Here is a 26528-nt window from a genome sequence, read left to right as displayed (position 1 = left end):
TATGTAAGAAATGGCTGGTGCCAGCAGGGGCTGGAGAGGTAGATGGCCCTGCAGGAGGACCCAGGTTTGGTTCCCACATGCTAGCTCACAATGATTCACAACCCTAGTTCTGGGAATCCCTTGCCCTCTTCTGGCACACACACATCCATGCAGACAACATACTCACATAATCAGTCTTTATCTTCTAAAGATTCACACTCACATAGTTCAGAGATAAAGTTAAATTCTGCCTGAGGTTTGCTTTTCAACAACCCAGGAGAAAGCAGGCATGCAACCCCAGGACCTGGGAAACAGATCCAAGATAGCAGAAGCCACATGCTGAGCCTGATGGGAGCCTAGGCTTCAGTGTGCTACAGAAGCAGCCTCCAAATAAATCCTGGAAGGGGGCTGGAAAGCACTGAGTGCTTCCCAACTGCCATTGGGGGGGGGAGGGCGCTTCTATGCGTGGTGTCTTCTAACCTCCACTCATGCCATGTTGACTGTGCCTCAACACAGAGTTCTTAAAAAGCTGAGGGGGTGGGGGTGGAGCTGGCTCTGAGGGCTAAGAGCAGTTGTTGCTCTTACGGAGGACAGGGTTCTGTACTAAGCACCACACAGTGGCTCACAAACGTACACATGGGCACATACAAAAAATACTTTTTTAAAATAAACAAGCAAAAATTGAATTTAAAACAGGAACCAGGGCCCAGGCAAGATACCTCAGTGGGTTAAGGATTTCTGCAGGCAAACCTAACAACCCAAGTTTGATTACCAGGACCCCCACGGAAGGAAGAGAACCCCTGAATGTTCACACACACACACACACACACACACACACACACACACACACACACCAGGAACACAAAGAAAACCAGAACACCAGAGCTGTAAAACACCAAATCTATGTATTTACATCCACATACAATAACATAACTTTAAGCTGAAATATATCATAAATAAAGCATGTCTACAGACAACTTAAGTATCAACAATTAAAATAAATCAAACTGGAATGAAATAAATACATTAACAAAAATCCAACGACTGTACCTCTTCTCACATGTACTGCTGCCTCACAGGGAAGGACACACAGAGCCAGTAGTATCCCAGAGTTAATACTGATGACAAGAACACACTGAAGCACAAAGGGCTGCTTAAAGAAGGGGGAAAAAAAACAAACAAACCTGGAATTTTCATGCATTCAGAGAATGTAGCTAGAGAAATCTGTAAGTCCCCAAAATTTCAGCATTACACACATTGACTTGTTCTCTAATAGATTTGGTGAATTTTTTTTTAATACAGGTTTAATTTTTGGCCCCTATCCTATATAACCCCCTCCAGATTTACATGTACTGTCTCCGAGAGCAAGCTTCCTACACACTCACTGCATTTAGACAACGATGGAGTCAATCACCTTCCAAATGTGTTAATCTTCAAAAATAGGCTATCAAAGTGCAGACCTAAGACAACAGTCTAGATTATGTGCATATGGCTCAGCCTGTGGACAGGAACAGGGCCTACTGTACCTGTTCCTGACACAAAAGCACTTTCTACAAGAGCAAACACATCTCAGTCCAGGTCTCCATTCAACACAGGAGGGAAGATGCCTCCCAAGGACCCCTCATGGTGCACAATGAGATCGGGGGAGTCGGGGTTCTCTGAGCTCTGCACCCTTCTGTCCAATCAAGAGGAGTGGGGCAAGAAAAATGAGCAGTGCAAATTTATTTTTGAAACAGTTTCTTAATAAAATATTTTGGGTTTACTAAACCCATGAACTGTTGAATAAACTCAGACATCAAAGGAACTCAAGTTTAAAATGCTGAGTGAGCTAGCTGCTGGCTATCCTCCTTCCATCCCGAGCTGCCTGTGCACTGAGGAAATCACCCTGTGAAACAATGGGGAGACACAGTTCTTCTCTCCCTGCCTCCCAAGAGGCTCAGCTAGCAGGTCCTCACCCTGACTCAAGGTGTCCACACCTCAAACACCAGACACATCAAGACCAGATACAAACTATTTCCCCAAACTTTCCACTCCCTTTAAAATTGCTTCCCAGCATGCAATTCACACAAGGAGATGTGGCATACTTATCTAGACTTAACTCAGGCAACTCTCTGAAAAACTGAATCTTTCAAAAGAAAAGAACTTAGCTCCCCACGGAGCCTGGCTTGTCCGTGACATCAGCCACTCTACAGAGGCAGCTTCTCTGTAGGCAACACCCGCTCCAAAGCACCACGTTGTCCCCAAGGCAACATGCTGGGGTTCCAGGACAACCTGTCCACACAGCTCTAACAGCTGTAGTAAAGGTCCCAGGTTAGTGCCTGCCGACCTCAAGATGCACAGCCCAGTTCCGGGCATCAATTCCTCCATCAACATTGTGAAGAAGACAAACAACAGACTCAGTGAGAATATGCTTTAAAACATGTTTTAAATGAAAAAGCATGAAAAAGCAGAAAATGCTCAAATCACTGAGCTCCATGAGACACGCCCAGTACTTAAGCAAGTTTATGACATTATATTTACAGTTACCTGAGGTGCAAGCTTTACAACATTTCCCACCCCACCCCACCCCACCCCACCCCACCCCACCCCACCCCAAATGATTTCTTTTCAGCAGCGCTCAAGTATGGAAAAAAACTTATTTGGTCAATTCTTTAAAAAAATATTTAGGGACAAACTAGATTTCAGTCCCCTGGCGCACAGCCCAACTGCTCCCACTAGTTTTTATTGCTATTTGGTACAAAGGTTAACAGAACTTTCGAGAATGTAGTGTTCCTTCTCTGCTCCTCTCGGGTCTATATACAATTCAGTCACAGCTTGTTCAGTAGCTATCATCATGTGCTCTCAGAAGATGAACCAACGTGTGATTCCGTGGAAAGTGTGTACTTGCATCCAGGGACCTAATGGGAAAGCATTGCAAGTGATTAGAAAAGCACACAATCACTAAGGGTCCTAAGGAATAAGCTGCAGAGACAGCTCCGCAGCCACTGCCTCCCCACTGTTCCAGAGAACCCAAGGTTGGATCCCAGCACCCATGGTGGACAGGGAGCCAACACCCTTTCTTTTGCTCTTCAAAGGCATCTGCACTCACTAATGCAGATGAACAAAATCATAGGATCTTACAGCATACGTGAACACAAGCAGGGGGATGAGGAAGTGCCAAGGACTCCACCCACTCCACCCTACACAGCTAGCCCGTGTGGATGACTACTCCGGAGAACGAGACAATTACACCAGGAACCAGAACCCAGTACTTGGTACATGCCATCTGGCAACTCCAACTGGCACCAACTCAGAAGGGGACACAGGTGTGCTGACTCACTTCTGTAACACCAGTACTAAGGAAACTGAAGAAGGACTACCAGGTTCAGAGCCAACCTAGGCTTCCCAGCAAGACCCTGTCCCCCTACTTTCCCCCTCCCAAAAAAAGGAAAATCAAAATTGCTGGAGACATAGGTCAGTGTTAAAAGCTCTTGGTTAGTGAGGGTGAGGTACTTAGTCAGACGCTCACACAGGAATGCCAACATCTTTGTGACCCCGCTGTGACATGTAAAAGGACAGGCAGACAGTGCTGGCAGCGTCTCCCTGAGCTCAGGAAGCTCATGTCCATCAAACCTGCAAGCCCTGAGTGAAAATGCACCTCTGCCTGGACAGGCCAGTGCTTCCCAGTGCTCTCAATCACATCTGAACTAAGACAGCAGGCCCAGCCTCACCTCTGTAGACCCAGGCAGGCCTACGTCCACACACTGGCTCCGACTGTGTGCCTCCGGCCTAGGCTCGGCAGACCTACAATAACCCAACTTCACTACGGCAGCAGGGAAACAGCTATGGACTGTATGTAAACAAATCTCTAGAAGGACAGTCAGTGCTCTTAGCCACTGAGCCATCTCTCCAGCCCTTGTTTTGTTTTTAAAGACAGGGTTTCTCTGTGTAGTCCTTGCTATCCTAGAACTGGCACTGTAGACCAGGCTGGCCTCTAGACCAGCCTCCCTCCGCCTCAAATGCTGGGATTATTATAAATTTTCAAACATCTGTTTAAAAAACAAAAATGGGGGAAAGAGGGCTTCAAGAGATGGCCCAGTAGTTAAGAGCACTGGCTGTTCTTCTAGAGGACAGGAGTCATATTCCCAGCACCCACATGGTAGCTTATAGCTGTTTGTTATTCCAGTTCTGGGGAAGCAGACACCCTCACATAGACATACATGTAAGTAAAACACCAATACACATAAAGTCAAAAATACATCATTAATGAATTAAAAAAAAAATGGGGCCAGTTAGATGGCACCTGGTGCTGCTGAGCCTGAATACTGGAGTAATCTCACACCGCGGAAGGAGAACAACCCTCTAACAACACTCTCCATGTACCCACCCACACTGAGCACAAGTCAAGTCAATCCACAAGCAAATGTCATCTTAAAACAATAATAATCACTTTTAGAAGTTCAAAAAGAAAATGAATTTGGTATTCTTCAAGTGAAACAAACACAATGTATGTATTCAAGGACAACAGTGCTCACCTTTCCCCTAAGAATCAGAACTCAAGATTTTTTGTCATTTGGTCGATAATGTGTATTTCCAATAAAATTCTCATAGCTTCTCTTTTGCAGCATGCTGTTAGATAGGTGCTGATACGACACAGGCCTCTTTCCTAGTTGAAGAGAGAAAGAGAGAGAGAGGTGACTCAGAGCCCACCACCAGCGACGGGGCTTCCACGCCTTGATGACAACACTCCCCAGCTGACAATACTCCCCAGCATAGCACCTGAAACTAAGAAAGGGCAACAGTGCTGAGCACACCTTTAACCCCAGAGCTGAGGTGGAGGCAGGGAAGCAGCTATCTGCTGAGCTGAAGCCAGCCAAGGTTACACAACGTTAGGCCTTGTCTTTTATTTAAAAAAAAAAAAGCAACCATATGCCAGGCCTGGTGACACTTGCCCTCAATCCCAGCACTTAAGGGGGATATCTAGAAATCTGAGGCTATCCTGGTTTACATAGTGAGTTCCTATCTTGAAAAATAAACAAACAAACTTGGTGCGCACGCACGTGCACACACACACACACTTAAACTGAGCACCAACAGTGGCCAGGGCACCGAGTCAGTAACAGCTGAGCCCTGGGTGTGGCAGGGAGCTGTGGCAGGTGCTCATCCACACAGCAATCACAGGCACGTAAGCCTACACATGCATAACCAACGCTGGAAGAGTAAGGGGGGTGAAAGACTTACGCTCAAACAACCTATGCACTTAAACTGTGAGATCCCGGGCACCTAAACCCCCAGGCAACAAGCACTCCATCGAGACTGAGGATGTAGCTTAGTTGGCAGAATATTTGCCAAAGACCCTTGGTTTGACCCCAGCACCCATAAAGCCTAAGTTACAACTTCACAACAACTGTGAGGAGACAATTCACTGCAGTAGATGCACACACTTGTTTTTGTCCCTAGCAGGATGTACCCAGAATGCACTACACTGATAGCTCTCAGGGCTTTACAAGTGGTTTACTAACTTAGTGCTCTTTGGAGCATTCAAACACTCAATACATATCTGCAAATATAGACAAATCTCCAAGAGAGCACCCTGGTCTACCTTCCTCTGTGCATAGGAAAGCACCAGAAACCTCCATCAAACACTGGAAAAAAAATGTTTCCCTATCAACTCCAAGTCATCCACAAGGTGACCACTACCTACAAAACAACCTGTCAGGAACACGCCAACAGCAACACCCAGTGTGCCAGTGCCACTCACACACAGCTGATGCGGTCTCTTCAGTCAGGAGCTCCTACTTTCCACCCACCCACGTGTAGAAACGGGCACAGAAGAATCCCAAATTCCACCATAGGCTTAAGTGTTGGCCTTGAATGTGGGAAGGGAAGGGGGTGTGACGACCCTAAGTAAGGTGTCAGTGGCACTCATGTTTTCTTTTTTCCTGGAATGATTCATGTAGCCCAGGCTAATCCCAGACCCCCTCCCTCCAGTCCACCTGTCTCAGCTCCCCAGTGCTGAGAAGACAGGTGTGCTCCACCATGATCGGCTAGCACTTGGACAAGGAAAGGAACTACTTTTAGCTCACTTTTATTTTTGTCTTATTCTACATTTCCTCAAGACTTAATCCTGCAAAGTTAAGCTCTGATGGCCCACAATCCATTGCTTCATACTAGATATGGAAGAATGGTTGCCTGCATCTGAGAACTCAGTGTTCCTGTGGGATGTGTTTAAACCCCAACCTAGTGCCTACAATAATACCTTCAAGGGCTGGGCTGGCTCCTGTGTGTCCCACAGGTCCACAGGTATACAGCGGTCCAGAGGCACTATAGGGCTTCTGCACAGTCAACACACTGGGCGACTCCACCTCCCCAGGGCTCAGGAAACGGGCTTTGGGGGGCAGCACAGGAGGTGGGCACACACATTCTGGTGGTAACAGGGAGGTGATACTCCTGACCACATGGTACTTGGGGAGCTCAAAACCCCTTCTGCCATTGGGCCCAGGATGCTCTGTGTCCAGGGACACCACACTGGACTTGGGTCTCTTGGGATGTGGCTCACTGTACTCTGCTGGGGCACTGGCAGCATTCCGATGGCAGTAGTAGTCTCTCCCTTGCTGTGCCCATGGGCTATCAGCCTTCATGGGATACTCAATAGAACCGTTGCCATTACTACTGCTGAGAGGGGACTGAGACGGAGGAGCCGGCAGGGTCTTCAGTTTTGGCTCAGGTCTTTTCGCCTTATCCATAGCAGCAGGGATGCCACCTTTGGGAACCAACTCTGACTGCTGCTGCCTGGTGGCACTGGGCTGTGACTTGTGTGACTTCAGGTTGCTTGGGGCTAAAGTGCTGCTGTCTGGTCCTGAAGTCTGGGGAGCTTTGCTTGGCCCCGAGGTCCCCTGCCGAACCTTCTCTGGGTGCAGGGACTTAGCCTGTGATGAGAAGGCAGTCTTGGCCTTGGGCTTGTGCAGGCTGGACAAGGGAGGTACATCCTTTCCCAGCAAAGCAGGAGGGCACCCTGTCCGCCTGTTCCTCAGCACAGACTTGCTGCTGTTCTTGTGCGTGTCAGGGTTGTACCTGTGCTCAAGTCTCTGATGCATCATAAGGACTTCCGGATAAAAGGTCTTAAAAGTACAAAAGGGGCAGGCAATGCTGGGAATGAGACACTTGCTCAAAGAGATTGCAGGACAGGCATGGAGTGCCCCAAGGGATAAATTCAAAGGCCTGTCCTGGCAGTCAGCACCGGGCTTATGTTTGTAGTCAGACTCACAATCCATCTTCTCCCTATGGCCAGTGTCCCGTGCAAAGGGCCCAACCCCCTCTAGTTTGCAGGCAGGGCTGCTGGCCTGAGGCTCCCTGGCTTTCTTTTTCGGCATGTCCAGATAAGCAAGGGCCGGACTCTTTCGCACTTTCTCGGCACCATCAGCTGCATTTTTATGGAAATCCTGAGTATCGTTGTTTGCTGGTGAGAGGACAGTGCTGCCCAGAACACTCTGAAAGACAGAAGGCATCTCTTTAAGCTGCTTGGCAGGTGGGCTGCCCTTAACATCTTTGGCACCATCAAGAAATCTCTTTAAATTTTTGGTCTGCGCACTGTCAGCCGTTAGTAGGACATCCTGCGGCTCCTGGCTCCGGCATTCGCTTTTGGACTCAGCAGCAGCATCCACCAGCTGCTTGTCTTTGTGGTGTCTCTCCAAGTGGTACCTCAGAGATGTCTTCTGGGCTGCGGCATACTCACAGAATTCACATTTGTATGGTTTTTCACCTAAAACGAGATATGCCACTGTATCATGATGCTTAGGGAAGGTGCCAATAAAACTCTACAAGCTTAACAAGCTAGGAGACCAAACCCTGGCTGTTCCCTCTCTGCTAGTCCTCACAGCTAGGGCACCACTGCCCCAGTGCAATGCACTTTAAAATGTAAACCTCATTCCCAGTAAGAGCACACTTTAACTGACTCGACCTTCACGGCTGCCCTCCGGCAGCATCTGCACACTTTTCTGCACAGTGGACTGACCAGTGTGCCCAAGCCAAGGAAGCCTTGCGACCTTCTCACCCGAGTTATCACTGCCCCTATATCCAAACACACCCTTGCTTTACTCCAAAATCATAAAGGGTTTTAAATGTGGCACTTAAAAACTTTACAAGTTTGCCTTAAGATATGGTAGCCATAAACCAGCCTCAAAACAGGACTCAGTATTCAAGCTGCAGTCATGTTAGACACACAACAGCTGCAAACACCACACACTAAAGCTATCTGAACCACAGAACAGCACAAAAGTGTTTTAGCTAACACATGCTTTAAAAAAACCCAGCCCTTTACCTGTATGCGTTCTGAGATGAATATTGAGGTAATAGTTTGAACGGAAAACCTTCCCACAGTAACCGCACTCTCTCGAAGACGGGAGGGGCTTTGCTTTTCCTCCGTCATCATTTTTATCTTAAAGCAGAAACAAAAATAATGGTGTCAGTCAGACCAAGTGCAGGATTCAGGAACTCGGACTCCAGGATTCCCAACACAAAACATTTGAGGGAAACCATTAAAGAAGTTTTTATTTTAGTTCTGGGTAGAAGTTTCAAAGGCTAAAATAACATACCAAATGCTATCGGGCAATATTTCATGTCTTAGACTGTGTACTTTTGTTTTGGAGACAAGGTATGTAGCCCTGACTGGTTTGGAACGCAGACACACAGATAGACAGATAGACACACAGACACACACTCACACACACACACACACACTCTCTCTCTCTCTCTCTCCCCTGCCTCCATAGAGATGGGATTAAAGATGTGTGTCACCAGGCCCGGCACTACCCTGTGTATTCTGAATGAAGCCTAGTGTCCTATAGTAAAGATGAGGTTCATACTTTCATCAGAAGACCATTTAATAGATGAAACCTGACAGGCACTTTCAGTTGGCATATGCTACCCCTAGTTCATGCTTACGGTAGACGTGTGCCCACTCGCTAGAAAAACTGCCGGAACTCAGAACCAGTATTTGGAGGTGATATAAAACCTCCCAACCACCAGCAAAAAACAGCCTGAGATTACGGAAGCTACCACTAGAGGGCAGCAAGCACAAAATAACCTCAGAAGCAACCCAGACTTGGCTTTGGGAAAGCATCTAGGAAAGCTTATCAAAATTTAGCCAAGTTTAGGAAGGTGGAGTCTATGGCTTCCAAGCAATCTCCTACTCCTGAGGCCTCGCGCACTAGAATCTATTTCAAAGGCAAGGCTGAAGTGCCTGATGAGAAGGACCCACTGAGGCCAGACTCTTAACTAAACTGGCTGGTGCTTTCCACTCTCACCAGCCCACCAACTTGCAAGTGATGCAAAACCATGAAGTCTCCATCTGTTCTATCTGGGAGGTGTATCTCTCAAAGTCTAGATCACGGCCATGGTGCAGCGGGGCAGTCAATCACAACTACACAAATATCCCATCTGGGGTCCGAAATGCATAATGAAACTAAATTCTGCCTTACAAAACTTTATTTCCAATTACAGGCCTGTCTCCTTCTCTGCTAAATGGTGCTTTCTTACTAACTCCCAAAGGCAGTTGATCCACAGAGCTGGGCAAAAGCCGGTGTAATGGATGGACTTTTCCCCCTCCATCACACCAAACCCTGTTAGGGAAGGGGACCCATAAATCACACAACTCCCTAAAATGGTATCAGAGGCTTTGAAAATTCATCACAGCCTCTTTTTGAACTTCTAAAGCAGACTGGGGGCAGACAGCACAGCGGGAACACCCTAAGTCCCACTGCGCTCACAGCTATGCTCACAGCTCACCAACAGCTTGCCCTGCCTTGAGCTGTGTCAGGGTGGAAGCTTTGTTATATCACATGCAAATGGCTAGGAACACCTCTATAACCCAGGCCGGAGCCTTCTCAATATCTGGCACCTGCCTTATAGCCTGTAACTTGGAATATGCTGTTCTGTACAGGGTTGTAACTAATGCTGAGCTCATCCTAGGAGGAGTGCCAGAGGTGGATGAGCCTATTTTGCAAACAGGAAAATCTCAAGGAAAGGTTGGGCAATGTACAATGGGTCACCGGGAACCACAGTAGACTCCAACACTCTCACCTGTGGCAAGTCAGGCCAAAAAGCCTACCACAGGATTCACCAAGTGTCCACCATGTACAGTGGCTGGAAGATGCCTTTAGGGATCTGCAGTTCTGATGCTGCAGAACTGCCCAGGTGCAGAGGCCATCTGTGAGGTTCTCATGACATCATGGACACCACAGATCTTTACATCTCTGGGGACTAACGAATGAGATATGCTAAACTCCGAGTTTCCACTGTCCCGGAAAATCAACTGACTGAACATCTGTCATGAAAGCAAAGTTCCTTAAGTACATTAGTGACCAGAAAAAGAACTGGGTGCTGCTTCACATGCACAGTGGCTGACAGATCTGACTGTTCAGACTCACTCTGGTCTCATAGAGGACTTCAACATACTACCCAGTGGCCACACATCTGAAAGTGTTAGAAGTAACCGGTGGACCACAGCCACACACGTCAGGGGTGTTAGTTACTTTAAGCAGCAGAGCTTCGCATTCAGTGGCATGAAATAATGGTTCAAGTGGGGGTGAGCAGCAAGATGACAAACAGGTAATCTACTCCAAAGGCTCTAGGTTCACATCAATCAGGAGACTGTGGGCAGCAGCTCATGTCTGTGAGTTCGTGGAGCAGGCCTGAAGTGGGCCCTCACCCCTGGATTTCACCAAAAGACCATTTTGGAAGCTCCCTCATGAACACTGGTCTCATAAACACCAAGGTGATCAGAGTGCACCAGGTAAGTCCCACAGCACGACTAGTGGACTCTGAGGACACTTCCCCCACCCTCCGGGAGCATTAGAACCCATGCAGGTGAAGGCATGAACACAGGCAGTCCTGTCTAACAAAGAACGGGAATGCTCGACAACTGGTAAAGTCTTGGGTCTCAGACCCATAATTTCTAGCATTCTGCACCAGGTCACAGCCTCAGTCCACTGTCCAACAGCATCCTTGGTCTCTACTGGTGCACTAGCTATAAAAACTAAGTCCCCTGGGAGCAAATGATACAGAGCTCTTTTATAATGAGGCTTTGGACTGGCCTTTTAACTCACCTTAATAAAGAAATGAGAAGGGCTACACAGTGAGTGATACCACAAAGCACTGGCATGAGAACCTGACTCTCAGAGCCCCCTGAAGCAAATGCTACCTGGGAGGCAGCAGAGTACTCACCCAAATGGAGCCCTTCAGGGAGCCCATCCTCAGATCCATCTTCAGAGCCCCCTTCTCGGTCCCCAGCCCCACTGTCTTCCAGAGTAGTGCCGATGTCTGGGGAGCAAGTCCCAGGCTGCCTTGCATCCACAGCCATGGTAGGTGAAGGGGCGTCAGCCCTCCTGTCCTTCCTATGTACCCTCGAGTGCAGGACAAGCTGGTGGTATGTCCTGAAGGCTTTACTGCACTCAGAACAGTGTGTGGGCTTCTCCTTACTGCTGGGCAACTTGGGATCACCATCCCCAGAAGGCACTTCACTATTAGCATGTCTAGGCTTCTCTTTGTCTTGTGTGAAACCTGGACAACTGCTTCTATTTGTTTTGGACTTTCCAGAACCTTCCGCCTTACCCCCAACCCATATTTCTCCTAGTTCCTCTTTCTCTGAACACGAATCATCATTGTCCGTGCTTCCTTCCTGGCCTGACTCTTTCACCTCTTCTTGGGCAATGGCTACTTTTCCTTTGGTAGCCAACTGCCATGCCTGGTAGGTGGTGAACGGGTCAAGCTGAGGTATAGAGGTCGTGGGCTTCACTGTACTATCTGCAGTTGATCTGGGTCTCAAGTTCAAAAACTGCAGCAGCTCTTCCCTTGGGGATGTGGGATCCTCTTGGTGGGCATCTGGGGCTGTGTTGCTGGCACTGGGGACAGTTTCTTTGGCATGAACCTTGCTGTGCTCAATGAGGCTCTGCTTATTTGGGAAGAGGAAGCCACAGACCATACAGATCTTGTAGGGAGTGGAGATGTTCCCAGGTGCATGTGCCTGGACCACATCATTGATGGTGACTGGACTCTCCATGCCTTGCTGTAGCTTGCTCCTGGGGCCAGACTTGCCATTGTGCGTCCGCATGTGGTTTTTCAGGAACCACGGTTCCTTGAATCTTCTCCCGCACAAGCTGCACCCATATGTGAAGGAGTCCTTATGTTTCTTCATGTGGCTCTCAACATCAAAAGCCACTGGGAATGTCTGCCCACACACATCGCAGCTCAACTCTTCCGGTTCTTTGACATTCTTCTCCTTCGGTGGTTCTGTTGGCACCTGACCTCTGTCAAGGGGACTTAGGTACTCAGCCTCCACACGCAGAACTGCTGGCTCGCAGAGGGTGGGCCGGTGCTGCAGGAGCACATGCTGATTGAGATCCTCTGCATGAGAAAAGACCTGGCTGCAGAACATGCAATCCAGGGGCATGTGTCCCTCTGCTGCGGCCATGCTCTTCTCCTGCGAAACTCGGAAGGGGACTGCAGCCGGCCCTTTCACAGGCATGGCATCACCCACCTCCATCTGGGTACCTAGAGAGCTGCCAAGGACTTCCGGCCCATCCATGTACACGAGGAGGGATTGCGTCGGCATGCTGCCAGCCACTTCAGGGTCTGACAAGATGGACGATCGAGCTGTCTGCTGAGGATCTCTGGAGTTAGAATAAGGCCACTTGTGAGATATCACCACTCAAACCTCCAGGAGCCCTGGGCATCAAAACTAGAGCAACTCTAAGTTCAGAGGGACATGTATATTCCGGAGCTTGGGGAAAGCTCAGTGATGGACATGGGTCTTCGCACAAACAAGGCATGCAGGCTGCCCTGGGCTGTGATTCAGACGTGAGTCAGCATGAGGGCAACAGTTCTGTCCATCTCCACTGGATGAGTGGCTCAGTTGAGCAAGACACTGATCCCGGCAATGTAAAGACAAGGGACTTCCAAAATCTGAAAGGAAAAAAACAAGCTTCAGTGAGGAAAGCTCCGAAACAGGGTTTGGTCTATGAGTCACATGATCTTTTCCACAAAAAGGGACTAGACTCAACTGCCTCACTTTTAATCCATAATACATCCTGCTAAACATGTTTGTTAATTAAATCATTAGCATATTTCCCAGGGGATACACTTACTAAGTGAGTAGAATGTCAACCAGTCAGGAGACTTTTAAGCCAGAGCTCTGCTCACTGAAATATAAATACCAAGTTTAAACTGGGAGGGGCAATGATATAGGCTGGCCAGCCTGGGCTACACGGTGAGTTCAAAGCAAGCCTTGTCAACATAAAAGTCACACACACACACACACACACACAAAAAAAAAGCCAAACTTTAGGATAGAATTGTTACAATTCTGCTGTCTAAGATGCCACTGAGGTCCACATGTGTCTCCTACACAGTGACTACAGGAATTACAAAAGCCCAGCATGGTAGAGCACACCTTCAATCTCAGCACTCATGAAGAAGATAGGTGGGTCTGAGATTTCAAAGCCAGCCTGGTCTACATAGCCAGAGCTACATAGGGAGGAGTTCCTGTCTCAAAAGAAAGAAGTTATGAAAATGAGCTGACAAAATGAGACTGGTCCGAAATCTCAGAGGAAGATACAGGAACCTTTCCTTGTATTAAGCACGGCCTTGTCCCAGGACCCTGGTGTTTCAGGTACTGGGTGCTGCCAGGCAGGGTTGGGCTTCAAAGGGTAAATGACCTACCAGATGTAGAGGCCACTTACTTTCCAGTGTCCACATTTCTAACAGGCCTCCTCAAACCTGGTTCTGTGTGGTCATTCTTCCTTCAGAAAATACGCCTCCTACCTGTCTCACTCCACCTCCCACTGAGCCACAGGCCAGGAAGAGGGGAGTGGCTTTAGTTAACACTCCATGGACTCTGATTTCCACTCCTGACAATTTAATCCCTAAAAGTCACTGTCCTTCACAGCACAGAGAGGGTTTGTTTTTAAAAAGCCCTGCTCTTTTCCTAAGAAGTTTGTGAATTCGGTCCAAGGAAACAAAAAGGCCTAAGACCACCTGCCACAGCACTCTGCCTCCGCTGTGTCCCAGCCCACAGCAGTCATGAAGCTGGCTCTTCCCTCTACCCAGGAAGCAGCTGTGAGACTCCAGAACATAGACTGTCGAGGATAAGCTGCTGGCAGTGCTTTATCTGAGTTTCTGCCTTTGTTGTTAGCACAATGCAATCACAATGGAGGACAAGTACCTGGAGTGGTTACCATCCTATGACGTAACAAGAGACCTGAGAAGTGAGTTCCAGCCTAAGTCAGGACCTTCAAGGTGTCATGGCAAAGTGAACTCAACCCAGGGTGCACTCTCTGTGGTTAAAACTACAGCAAGGTTGACAAGCACTACACCCTGTCTATGGCTGAGGAGAGTTCCATACAACCAAAGCACTGGCAGCATTCTCAGCTTGGGCCCAGTGATTCAGATTTCTATACATTCACTAAGCAGACACCCACAACCCAGGCAGATGTTCACTGAAGAATTAGGAACATAAGTCTGGAAAGGCGGGACCACACCCTGCTGATGGATCCTGTTCCATTCGTGTCAGAGGGTTTACTGCACCTGGAATACAGTCAGTTACCAGGTGTCCTTTCTTCTTTGAAGCTCTACTATAACTATTTTAAAATGGCATAAGAAAAACGTAGCAATATCCAATACTGAGTTCCAGGCCAGCCAGGAACTAACATGAAACCCTATCTCAAAAAAAGCTAAAAGCAACCCTACTTGCGTTGGGGCATAGGAGACAGGAAGGGAGGACACCACTGATGCAATCCATTAAGCCTCAGCTTTTGGAAGAACACCACTCCTCTACAAGGTCCCTTTCCAAAATGTTACCAACCCCTGGCTCAAGCCATGACCAACCTGGGAGAAGGATAACTTATAGCCACAGGAAGCATCTGTCTGTCCCAGGCAGTCAGATAGAGAAGAGCAAAGCTGGAAGCACTTCCTCCTCCTCAGGTTTCCAAACAGTTTGATAGTCTAACTGTGCTCAACTGAAGTCCTACACAGCTTTAGTCACAGCATCTGAAGACTCATATGCAAGCCTATCTCACATGCCTCCCCACGTCTACCGTGGTTCTGCTGTGACATGCTCAAGACTACAGTTCACATCTAAAACCAACCGACAAGGACATACAAATTTAAAAATAAAGATATACCGGGCGGTGGTGGCACACGCCTTTAATCCCAGCACTTGGGAGGCAGAGGCAGGTGGATTTCTGAGTTCGAGGACAACCTGGTCTACAGAGTGAGTTCCAGGACAGCCAAGGCTACACAGAGAAACCCTGTCTCAAAAATAAATAAATAAATAAATAAATAAATAAATAAGTGTCAAAATTTAAATTCCCATTTACTTCAAATTATGTCTCTCTACCATGATTTAAAAGATTTTAAAAAGGGGGTGGGTGGGGGGATGGGGTAAGGGGACAACATATGAAATGTAAATAAAACAATAAAAAAAAGCAAAGAAAAAAGAAAATCTGAAGAAAAAAAAAGACTTTAAAAAGGTTTACAAATATAAAAAAAATAATAACATCTTCAAGATCCAAAGGACAGAGTTGCTGGCTGCCCACTGCTCTTTCTCTGTCTGGGACCTGGCACTGGACTAAAAGACACCCAGAACTTTGACAGAAACCAGGAACTGAAGCAGGACACATCTCTCAGGCTACAGTCCCTGCCACCTCTGTTCTGATACTAAAATGAACCGAAGTCAGAGGTTACACTCCATGAGGGACCACTCTCTGCAACCAAGCTGTAACAGTATTTAAGATACATTTTTATTCTTTTATTTATAAGTGTGTGTGCAAGAATTCCAACAGACGAAGTTCCAGAACCTATCAACAGCTGTGCCACTTACTGTGATTACTACCTAACAAGCGGTCCCTTGGCCTCAAGTGTGCAAGCAAATGCAGCTTTCCCAAACTGTTCTAGCCTTCCTCCTGAGTGCAGGAGGCACCAGGACTCCCAGGGTATGCTTCAAGGACTGCTTCTTAACAGAACTGAAGAACAACACTGCAATCTAAATGGAAGTCAAGGATTCTAACCACAAAAGCTTGTTTAAAAAAGTACTTTTGGGGAAGGGGCCCAAGGTTGGAGAGATGGCTCAATGGTTAAGAGCACTGGCTGTTCTTCCGGAAAGTACTGAATTCAAGTCCCAGCAACCACATGGTGGCTCATAACCATCTGTAATAGGATCCGATGCCTCTTCTGGTGTGTCTGAAGTGTACTCACCATATATATAAAATAGATAAATTTTTTTTAAGTTTTTTTTTTTTTCCAATCTTTTTTCCTGCAAAGGAAGCACTGAGCCTTCAGTACCATAGCTCTGGAGCTGGCCAGGGCCTCACTCAGATGCCTTTACATTCTGAGAGCATGCTGGGGCTTAATGCCCATGAAGACGACTCATTTACTCTTTATATACAACAACCTTTGAACTCAGTAAGAAACATATGGCTTTAACTGCTCAAGTATGTTTGATAGTCTCAAAGTCACAAACTAGACACTGATGTGTGACTAAAGTAACACTGAATTCTACCAGGACCTGACCGAAAATTTATCAATTATACAAGATACTGCCCAATAAACTGCTCAAATAGCTAACCAGGGGAACTGCCACTTGTGACAACTCCTGTACTTGGACTGAGAAACACCACTGTACACAAATATGCTCATAGCTAGCTACCCACAGCCTTCAGACAACACATCTGTGCTCTTCCCAAGAGTATGATAGCTCACATTCTTGGTAAACGTCATCCCACCCAAAGTGAAGAGGGTGCAGTAACTGTCTGCTGCAACAACTTTTAGGACTCTCAGAGGCAGCAATCTACCCTGGCCTCCAACCCCTTCACACAGGTGAAAGGTGGTTTTGGTTTTTGGTTTGTTTTTTCGAGACAGGGTTTCTCTGTGTAGCCCTGGCTGTCCTGGAACTCACTCTGTAGACCAGGCTGGCCTCGAACTCAGAAATCCGCCTGCCTCTGCCTCCCAAGTGCTGGGATTAAAGGCGTGCGCCACCACCGCTGGCGGTTGGTTTGATTTTTCAAGACAGGGTCTCTCCATGTAGCCTGGGCTGTCCTGGAACATGCTCTTGTAGACCAGGCTGTCCAGAAAATCATAGCAATCCACCTCTGCACCCCCCACCCCACCCCACCCCCAGTGCTGAGATTAAAAGCATGTGCCACCACAACCACCCCCAATCCCCAGTTATTTCTATCTTTAAAACTACAAAGTAAGGGCTGGAGACATGGCTTAATTGTTAAAAGCACTACTGATTACTCTTCTAGAGAACTTAGATTCAATCCCCAGCATTCACATGGCAGCTCATAACCATCTGTAACTCCAGGTACAGGAGACACACCACCCTCTTCTGGCCTCTAAAGACAGGCACACACAGTGCTCAGAAGTCCATGCAAGCCAAACACCTACCGAGATAACGCTGTGACGGATGGGACGGGTTCTTAAGACGGATCTATGAGTGTTCTGACTGAGTGCACATGTGTCTGCATCACCTGTATGCAGTGCAGGATCCCTGAGTTATGAATGGCTATGAGCCACAAATATGGGTGCTGGGAACCAAACTCAAGTCCTCTGCAAAGCAGCAAGGCTTCTTAACCTACTCTTTTTTCTGAACCCTATAAAAGGACTAACTTCTACGCCAGTTTACAGTAACAATCAAAACCTACCACTTTTTTAAAAACCTGTATTAATTTGTGTGGGGGGGGGAGAATGCACATGGAGATCAAAGAGTGGACGATTTTAGGAAGTTGTCTCTCGTTCCAACATGTTATATCCTAAGAATCAAAATGCTGGCCCATCAGGCTTGGTGGCAAGTACCCTAACCTGTTGGGCCACCTCTATGGTCCCTAAACCTTGAACTTTTTTTATCTTTCCACAATATGCCAAGGAAAAAGTGGCCAGGTCAACTCTGGGGGGGGGGGGGGGGTTAGTTACGATTCTCAGCATCATAACCCAATCAATCACAGGCCAAAGACTACTTTAAGGCAAGGTGAGAAGATCCTGGGCAAAGCAGCCCAATTTCTTCAAAGTCCTACAGAAACACCCAACTCTAACAGAATGAGGCCAGAGGACTGCCAGACATAAACTCCAACCCTTTCTTTATAAACTGGAAACTACCTGACTTGCCCCAATCAGCTCAGGTGTGCTTGAGGATCCAGTTTTACTTTCAGTATCATCAACCTAAAGATTGTATCTGTAAACTGCCTTTCAAACGTCCTGTGCTGATCTGCTTTAAAACAGCTTATCGGGCAAATGACATTCTTGACCATTTTCAGTTAGACAAAATAGAACATCGGTGTCCCAAGTTTCTCACAGTAACTTCTGCTTGTTCAGGGCAACCTTACATGTCATGTGCTTTGAGATCTGACAGGACCAAGTGCATAAAGGAAAGGGGTTCCAGGAAACTGAAGCAGCAAACCCCAAATTTACCTGGGCTCATCAACTCTAGAGACTACAATGACTCAGTGTCTGTGTTCATGGCACATCTGTACACATAAATAAATGCACACACACACCATCAACAAATTGTATGCTCATTATGTGGCATCAAGAATTACATACTATGCCACTTTTTTCCAGGTTAAATGGGCAGAGTCTAAATTAGAGCCAATTTAACTAACTTCAAGTATGATACTAGCTCAGGAATGTCCTTAAAGCCCAGGCGCTGTCCTCAACCTCATGGACCACCCCTTCCTATATTTACTAAAGTTGAATAAATGCTATAGTTACCTGTTTGCATCTCAAATAAAAATAAAACCTCTTTTCAATAAATAAGACCATTTATTGCTGGAAAGATTTTCATGTTAAGAGTTAAATCATCAGCTACTAGGAAATAACAACTGCCACCAAAACTGACTTGTGTCCTGTTGAGTTCTAGACCATCCAGAGTGTCAAACAAACCACTTCTTTACATGAGAAACTGTTTTACAGCCAACTGCCCATTCAGCACTCTTAAATCTGAACCATCGTCACAGTCACCCATTAAAACCCAGCCTGACTTGGGGGTAGGGTAGGCCAGAGTCAACTGGTCAAGCTAAAGAACAAAACCCAGAAGGACTCACTCCCGCACACGCCTTTGCTCAGCTGCCTCTCCAGGCTCACTGAGTTTATTTCTCACCTCTATCATAAGTATTACCAAACTGGCCCCAAATTTCTAGTAGCTCAACCATGTTGCTAGCCCGGGCAGGAAGCACTGGACTGCTGAAGAAGCTGCAGTCAACAAACGTTCAAATGGACATTCTCTAGGCAGCTCAGCATAAAGGGGTAACTTTTGGTAGCAGCTGGCTAACAGGGACTAACCACACACACACAACCCCCCATTCCTTTGGAAGCTAGACAGCCAAGAACTGAGCTTGAGCATCAGGAGAGGGAGGTTTTAGAAGATGGTGGTGTATCCCCCTCCACCCCCAACCAACTTCCTTCAAGGCAAGATTTCTATCTGCCCTCGTGATCTGAATTCAAAACCCTTTGGCCCACATACCATTGCAAATTTGCCTGGCTATATTACTGGTTAGCCAAGAACCTTAATCCAGATCACCTAACTTAAAGGCCAGCTTTTCAGCTCTTTCTATAGAGCTCCCACAAGGAGGCCATTAAGTGATATTCCACCAGACTTGCCCTACACAGCAAGGTGAAAGACATTTCCCCAAGTCTTTCTGTAATAATGTCTTCTTCCATGATCATTTAAACTAGTTAACACCCATGCCCCTGAAAACCCAGGAGCTGAAGTGTGCGAGCAGAGGCCTCTATCACAGCTCCCTTACATGCCTGTAGCTAAGCCTTTCCTGGTTCACATTATATATTAGGACAGGATCCTTTCATTCAATTCTGGTAGCTGTTCCACACATGTCTTCCAGGTTTTTACTTTTTAATAACCCTAAATTAAAAAGTATTCCATATGCTCAGCTGTGATAAGTTAACTACATTTTGATACTAAAATACTCAAGTTTATCCAAACTGCCTCAAGTTGTTCCTTCTACTTCGTGATGTCTCAGCTTCCACTTCCCAGATTATTAATTACACATGTGGCCACGGGATTAAACTGCAATGAGGAATCAGGAACCAGCCATTTAAAATAAATTATAGCTAGTGACCTCAAAAATACAAAATGCAGGCCACACAGCATAGATGAGACAGGACATTCTCAGAATAATGATTTTCTAACCGAGTGGAAATCCAGCTTCCTATGCAGTACTATAAGGCCTGTCATCTGTATTCATAGCAGTCAGAAAGCAGATCTTTTATGGCGTCCTATGTTTTAGACAGTCAAGGGTCATTAAAACTACTCCAAAGTTCTTGTCAACCAGTATCATGTTTGGAACTAGTGAGAAAAGGAATGTCATTTGATAAAGTGAAAAGGAACTCATCTTCTGGAACCCAAGGCTCTCACCAGGCAGCTCAGAATCAAGAGGGCTCCTGGCTGGAGATGGAAGCCCTGCTGTGGCAAAACAGCATTTCATACTCAAGTTATGTTAAGGGAGAAAAGTGATTAGCACTTATCTGCCAGAAGACAGAGCCTGAGTCACCGAAGACCACTGTAGGCCTCAATTATTTCATCAGTTTATAAGATACTTGATGATTTAGTCTTATTTTCAGATTTCCTCCAAAACAAACCCTCTGGAAAAGAATTAGGGGCTCCTATCCACTAAGTTTCTCTTCCAAAAATGGAAGCTAACAAAGAGAATGCAAATCTCTCCCCCAACACAAACTTTTAAGAAGCCAGAGTCAGAACTTTCTCTCCCCCTCTTCCTCCCCTACCACCTGGGGGGGGGGGGGTGAAGAAAAAGAGAGAGCTATTATTAAAATAGATTCTTCAGCATAAAGGGGAAAATTTTTCTAAGCGGTATCTTAGTTCCTTTTTTAAAGTAAGAAGTGAAAGGGAATAATATGAAGCCAAGACAATCAGCAAGCGTCAATCTCCTCGCCCTCACCAGTTATTCCACTAAAAGGAGATCAGACTGCAAAGTGTGGAGGTGTTGTGAGGATCAAAAGAGCTGGAGACTAAAGAAACGTGTCCTTCCCCAGTTAGGTCTTCCCCTGCTTCCTCCTCCAGCGTACAGAGCAAGGTAGAGTCTAAAGAGCCAGAATACGTACATTCCCAGGGATGACTAACGCTAACTCTTCACAACTTAGTCTTCAGAGGTCACTGCCTCTTGGATTTTATACTTACATAACTGGAAAGCTGGCAGCATGGTGGAGGGACACATAGGGGTGACTCAATCAAATCACCAGGATTCAAAATTAAAATCAAAATAACCAAAAAGCCTAAATATACCGCCAGACTCCAAAAGTTTGAAAAACAGTATCTAAAATAAAGACTTCTTCTCTAGCAGGAGGGAAGAAAGTCATCTACCATTAAGGGCACACCTTAAAAGTTCTCAGTACATTAACTGAGCACAAACTAGTGGTTTGATAAATATATTTTCTAGACAGAAAGCAATTAGGTTAGTTCTCTGCACTTGTCACTACAGAGAATTTTTTTAAACTAGACCTTCTCGAAGCAAAAACTTAGCATCTGAAATCTGATTTGTTACCAATGAAGGTGGTCGATTCACTTTGGGAAAAGTAGTCAAGAAGGCTCTGAAGGTCCTTCACTTACAAAGAGAGGTGAAAAGCCCGCTGAGGCCCCTACCTAGTTGCCAGGCATGGCCAGCAGCTGTGGCTACCCTGCCTCTTCTTTTGTTGGCCTTAATCTCATGTCAAGTTATTCAACCAACTCAAAAGCGATGAAGACATAATTGAATTAACCTGAACTAAATCAGACCTAGGCCTCTTAAAACATACAACTTAATGGCTCCAACCCATCCCAAACCAGGAAACTTAGCCACAGGATCCTGTGGTACACATGGTGCTCTACAGCCCAGGACCCCAGGCTGGCGCCCCCTCATCAACGCGTGCTCAGAAATGCCTGATTCTCAGAAAGAGAAACTAAGGTTCTCTTTCAAGGACAAAATCCTTGAGGCTGGGAAGGTCCACCCCCGCGCCCCCCGACCCAAACAATAAAAAGTTAAAAGTTTCTACTTCTGTGTGAGTACGGACTTGGCCCCCACAGGGGATCCCAAAAGTGGGCCCCCGGGACTTCGGCTCACTTCAGGAAGCAAACCTTTCGGGAAAAATCCCCGCCCGCTGTCCCCACCCCCACCCTCCCCGCCCAAGAATGTGCTTCCCGTGCGCCGAGGGTCTGAGGCGGGGGCGCCCTTCACTGTGCGCCCGCTCGCGTCGAGGCTAAACTGAGGCGCACGGGGCGGCGCCCTCGGATGTGCGGTTCCGCCTCCCGCCGCCCCGCACGAACTTCCCACGGGAGTTTGCGGGACCTTCTAAGTTTGGGAGTGAAACCGAACACCTTCCCTGGCTGGTAGGACGCAGCTCCGACCGGAGCCCGGACCCCCGACGGCCACGCCGCGCTGGGCGGACCATTGTCTCGGCCGTCCCTCCCAGCCCCACGCGCGGCCACGGCCGTGGGGACGCGGCCCCGGCGCCCCTTTACCTGCGGCCGTCCGGCTGCACCGCCCAGCCGCGGGCTGAAGGAGCGGCAGAGGCGGCGCGGCCTTTGTGCGTCTGCCGCTAGCCCCGACGGCGCGGGGACCCGGACGGGGCCGCGCCATGCCCGCCTCCCACGGCCGCGGGCGCCGGGACCCCCACCCCCACAGTGGCTCCGGGGGGCCGGGCTCACCTCCGGCGCGGGGCGAGGGAGCGGCGCGGGCGCCCCCTACTCGTCCGCGCGGGGAAAGTGCAGGCGCGGGGTCCCTGCGCGGGCGGCCGGCGTCCGGCGGGGGGACTGTTGGGGCAGAAAGTGCTCGCAGCAGCTGTTGCGCCCTCCCCCCCGGCCTCCTGACGCCCCGCCCCCAGCCGCGCCGGCCACGCCCCCTCGGTGCCCGCGCGTGTGCGCAAGCGCGTCCCTGACCCGCCCACCGCTGCCGGCCACGCCCCCCACGGACCCCCGAGGCGCGAGCCCCGCGGAGCGGCGCGCGCACCCCACTCCCACCCCGTGGGCTCCCGCGCACGCGCGCCCCGCGCCGCGTCCCGCCATCCGGCCTAACGTGGCGCGCTCGCGCCCGGGCGGTTCCAGTGACAGGTATTCTGGAGGGGGGGGGGCTGCAAACACAGCGCGCAGGCGCACAGCCAGTCCTCCCTCGCCGCCTCCCCCTCCCTTGCAAGGTGCGCCCGGGGAGGGGAGGGGAGGGGCCGGTTGCCCAACTCCCGGGTAGCCCAGAATCACGAACAAAAAAATAATAAAATAATAAAAATAAAAAAATAAACCAACCTTGCCTCTGGCTTCGGGAGCTCTCAGGATAGCGGTGTTCTGAGGTGTTCTGAAGGTAAACACTTTGAGAGAGTCAATGTGAGGAAGGTCCGGGACCTAAAAGGAATAAATTTCCTTAAATTAGTATCTTCAAAAAGCTTTTTTTTCCCCTTAATACTCTGGGCTTGTGTTTCTATTATAGTTTCGTATCTGAATTTGGACTTGGTACCTAATAAATCTTAGTTTGCAGAGAAATTCACTTGGGTGAAACTAGGCTTAAAAGTGTGGTCAAAACAAAAACAAAAAACACACACACTCCGCAACTCCCCACTGTTTTTGTTCCTGACTCATATTAAAGACGAAAGAAGACAAGACAGGAAAAGGTTTGACTCCAAAGGCCTGGGACTGATGCCCCGTTTTAAGCAAGCCCCAGGGAGGAACTATGGCGGCCACAATCACATCCAATAATTTTTCTGCTCCAAAATGCAAATGAATTCAAATGTAAAATAGATTTATTGCTTAACACCAAACGGCCAACTTGTTTCTTTTTCAAGCTGGTCCCCGGTTTATCAAAAAGTGGGAAAACATCAAGAAAAGCATTCATACCCATTTCCTAAATCAAAAGAAACGTGGGGGCTGGGGGGAGAACGGGACAAAAAAGAATCGACCGGAACTGGTAAGCAACGCAGTCCTTAATAAATAGGAAGAAGAATTCAAGAAGACAGCTTAGCAAGGGGCAAAAATCTGCCTTGTCGAATGTTTTTGCTGTCATTTTACATATAACTACCAACCCACATATGGCCTCGTTAGTCTTTTTTTTTTTTCCAAAGGAAGTGAATCAATTACTTACTCACAATTAATTAGCATCGCTGGAAGTAGATCCTTAAGCCAGCCCTGATTCTCATTCAAGCACAGAAGATATTGATCATTTTTAGTACTAGGGTTCCTTTTCTCTAAAGTACTGGTTTAAGACGTATTAATATTCACGATCAGAACGCAACAGCTCAGCAAAACATTCATAAACAGGAGACTTCATTTAACTTTGTCCCCCCCCCAAAAAAAAAAAAAACGATGAGGGGAGCTTTGATACAAAACAAAGAAAACTATGACCAAGTAAAGTAAGTGGACGGAGGTTGAGGCTCAGTCTACATGTTAATGGATAACCTTTGCACTCTGAAGCCTTGAATACTGTAAACACAATAGCGCTGATAGTTACAAATCCTAGTGAGAAGATGGAACATAAAGGAAAGTCAGACTTCTCAGCAGCAATAGGGAAACAATCAAATGTTTTGACAAACAATCATTTGGCTAAGTAAGAACAATGACACTCGGGCTCTCAGACCTCGTAGCTACTGAGTTATTTTCAGAGCAAAGGAAGGGGGGGGGTCCTCCATGCCCTCACAAAGCCATACTCTGTTAAGCCATTTTGGCATCAGATGGTCTGTTACTGTTTCTCATCCCTCTCCTCCCACCACCACAAATAAAGGGGAGGGGGGACTTACTATGTTGTAGCTTTTAAAATTGAAAGAGATTTGCCTTCCCTGGTCTATCTGCTAAGAGATTTGTATGAGATCCTGATGTCTGAGCAAAGAATTACAAAGAACCTTCCCTCCTGGAGATGTGCCAACAAAACTGGGAAATCGTTGCAAAATTCTGCCAGTGACGGCTGAGCTTGCAAACACACACCGTGTTTTCCAAGGGACATGGAGGGATCGGAATTCCTGCCTTAGAATACGGAGGCTCGTGCCTCGCGTTGATTTGGGAAGCGTGGGTCTTTAGGCACAATTAAAAGTCGGAAAGTCACAGGAGAACCCGAGGGACGTTTGGTTTCGTAATAAGCAGCTAAGAACTCCCCACTCCCGAGTGAAGTGGAAACTGAAAAATCGAACGTTGGTCTCCACGGCCTTGGCCCCGCCCACGCGGAGCCCAGCTTCGCCATCACTCACTTCCCAGGCTGCGCTTCCTCTAATGGAATCAGGTGCTGGAGGACGCAGCCACGCAGAGTGGGACCCGGCTTTTCCGTCCCTGCTGCCGGGATCTGCACGTGTTGCCAAACTCAGGTCCCAATCCACCTCCTGAACCGGACAAACCTTAGCCACCTCTCGTCTTTTTTACAGTTCCTAAACAGCCCCCCCCCCCCCCGCCTACATACACAAACACACAAGACACATTTCCCAAAGTGCGCTTATAAACTCACTCGCCATTATCTCTGATTTCATCTTAGTACTAGCAGGCCGCTTCCTTAAACTAACATCTGATTTTTCAATCCAGCTCCTTGCCTGTATTCGAAAATCTAACAAAAAACAAGAAGAGCAAGCCTGGTTTTCTACATCTACAAGAATTATCTTTTTGAAATTAAGTCCTAATTAGAAGTGCAGATGAAATATATAGTCTTTCCCAAGTATTTATTTCACTGTGGAGCAGATTACAGAGAAACAGCTTGGAAATGAAATCCCCGAAGCTGCAGCAGAAACAGCATAGACGCTCAAAAGAACTCAGTGTGGAGGGCAAGAAAACCAGAAAAACTGCAGGCAGCAGGCAACAGACAAAGTTAGTCAGAACCTGCATTTACAAACTACAAAGGACATCTGAGAGGGAGGCAGGGGCAGCACTCTTCCCGAGACTGAAAGCACTAAGTTAAGGAGAGATAACAGACAAAGCCGAGGGAGGGCACTCCACTTTCCCTTCCGAAATTTCAACCCCATGGAAGTCATCCGTTTGGAAAGTACCCAGTAAGGTGGAGAGAAAAGTAGATGGCAGAAATTACCTTTAGAAGGGAAGGCGGTGCTGGGACCTGGAAATCCTAGGAGCCAGCTAGTCCACCTGGCCCGGAACAATACAGGAGGAGATGTGATTGCTGGTTTTTACAAGCAAACCAAGAAGGGAGGGGCTAAGCGCAAAGCTCAATTTAAATAGAGGTTGAGATATAATCCGACTTGATTGACTAAATCAAGCTTGATTAGGTTGAGAAGACCATTTGATTCTAATCACATCTGCCCTTCCACAAGTTTGTTTACCCCTTACAGACACAACTGTCTCTTCCTCTAATACTGCTGGTCCCCAAGGTTGCCTTCTCTCAGAATGGTCGTGGAAACTGCCTTAAAGATTTATACATAGAACATTCCCAGGGAAGCCCCTCTCAAAACTTCCTTGACTCAACAGGTTTTCCCAATGGGACAAGGGAGGACAGAGAAAAAAAGTAACAATCACTGAAACCATCTCAATGAAGAGAACCATTTTCTGTTCACACTCTCAAACCAAAACATTTTGGAGGCAGGAAGACATTCAAGACTAGTCT

General features: G+C 47.5%; 1 protein-coding gene across 4 annotated transcripts; it reads right to left on the bottom strand.

The window, feature by feature from the left end:
• Positions 1 to 865: 865 nt before the first annotated feature.
• On the bottom strand, positions 866 to 26068 carry Znf217 (zinc finger protein 217). Of its 4 annotated transcripts, none has more exons than XM_028769686.1 (7): positions 25998 to 26068; positions 23252 to 23347; positions 11182 to 12918; positions 8279 to 8395; positions 6218 to 7720; positions 4494 to 4624; positions 866 to 2876 (listed from the first exon to the last, which is right to left on the bottom strand). In XM_028769686.1, the coding sequence occupies exons 3-6, from the start codon at positions 12566 to 12568 to the stop codon at positions 4515 to 4517; spliced, it is 3117 nt and encodes a 1038-aa protein (XP_028625519.1). In that variant the 5' UTR covers positions 12569 to 12918; positions 23252 to 23347; positions 25998 to 26068; the 3' UTR covers positions 866 to 2876; positions 4494 to 4514. The 4 variants fall into 4 exon arrangements, with proteins under 4 accessions (XP_028625519.1, XP_028625521.1, XP_028625520.1 ...); XM_028769688.1 differs by lacking the exon at positions 25998 to 26068 and adding an exon at positions 24733 to 24770; XM_028769687.1 differs by lacking the exon at positions 25998 to 26068 and adding an exon at positions 23460 to 23579.
• Positions 26069 to 26528: the final 460 nt, after the last annotated feature.

Source organism: Grammomys surdaster, unplaced genomic scaffold (genome assembly GCF_004785775.1).
Source record: "Grammomys surdaster isolate TR1022 unplaced genomic scaffold, NIH_TR_1.0 193, whole genome shotgun sequence".
In the NCBI taxonomy this organism is placed as follows: Eukaryota; Metazoa; Chordata; class Mammalia; order Rodentia; family Muridae; genus Grammomys; species Grammomys surdaster.
This window is presented reverse-complemented; position numbering and strand designations above follow the sequence as displayed.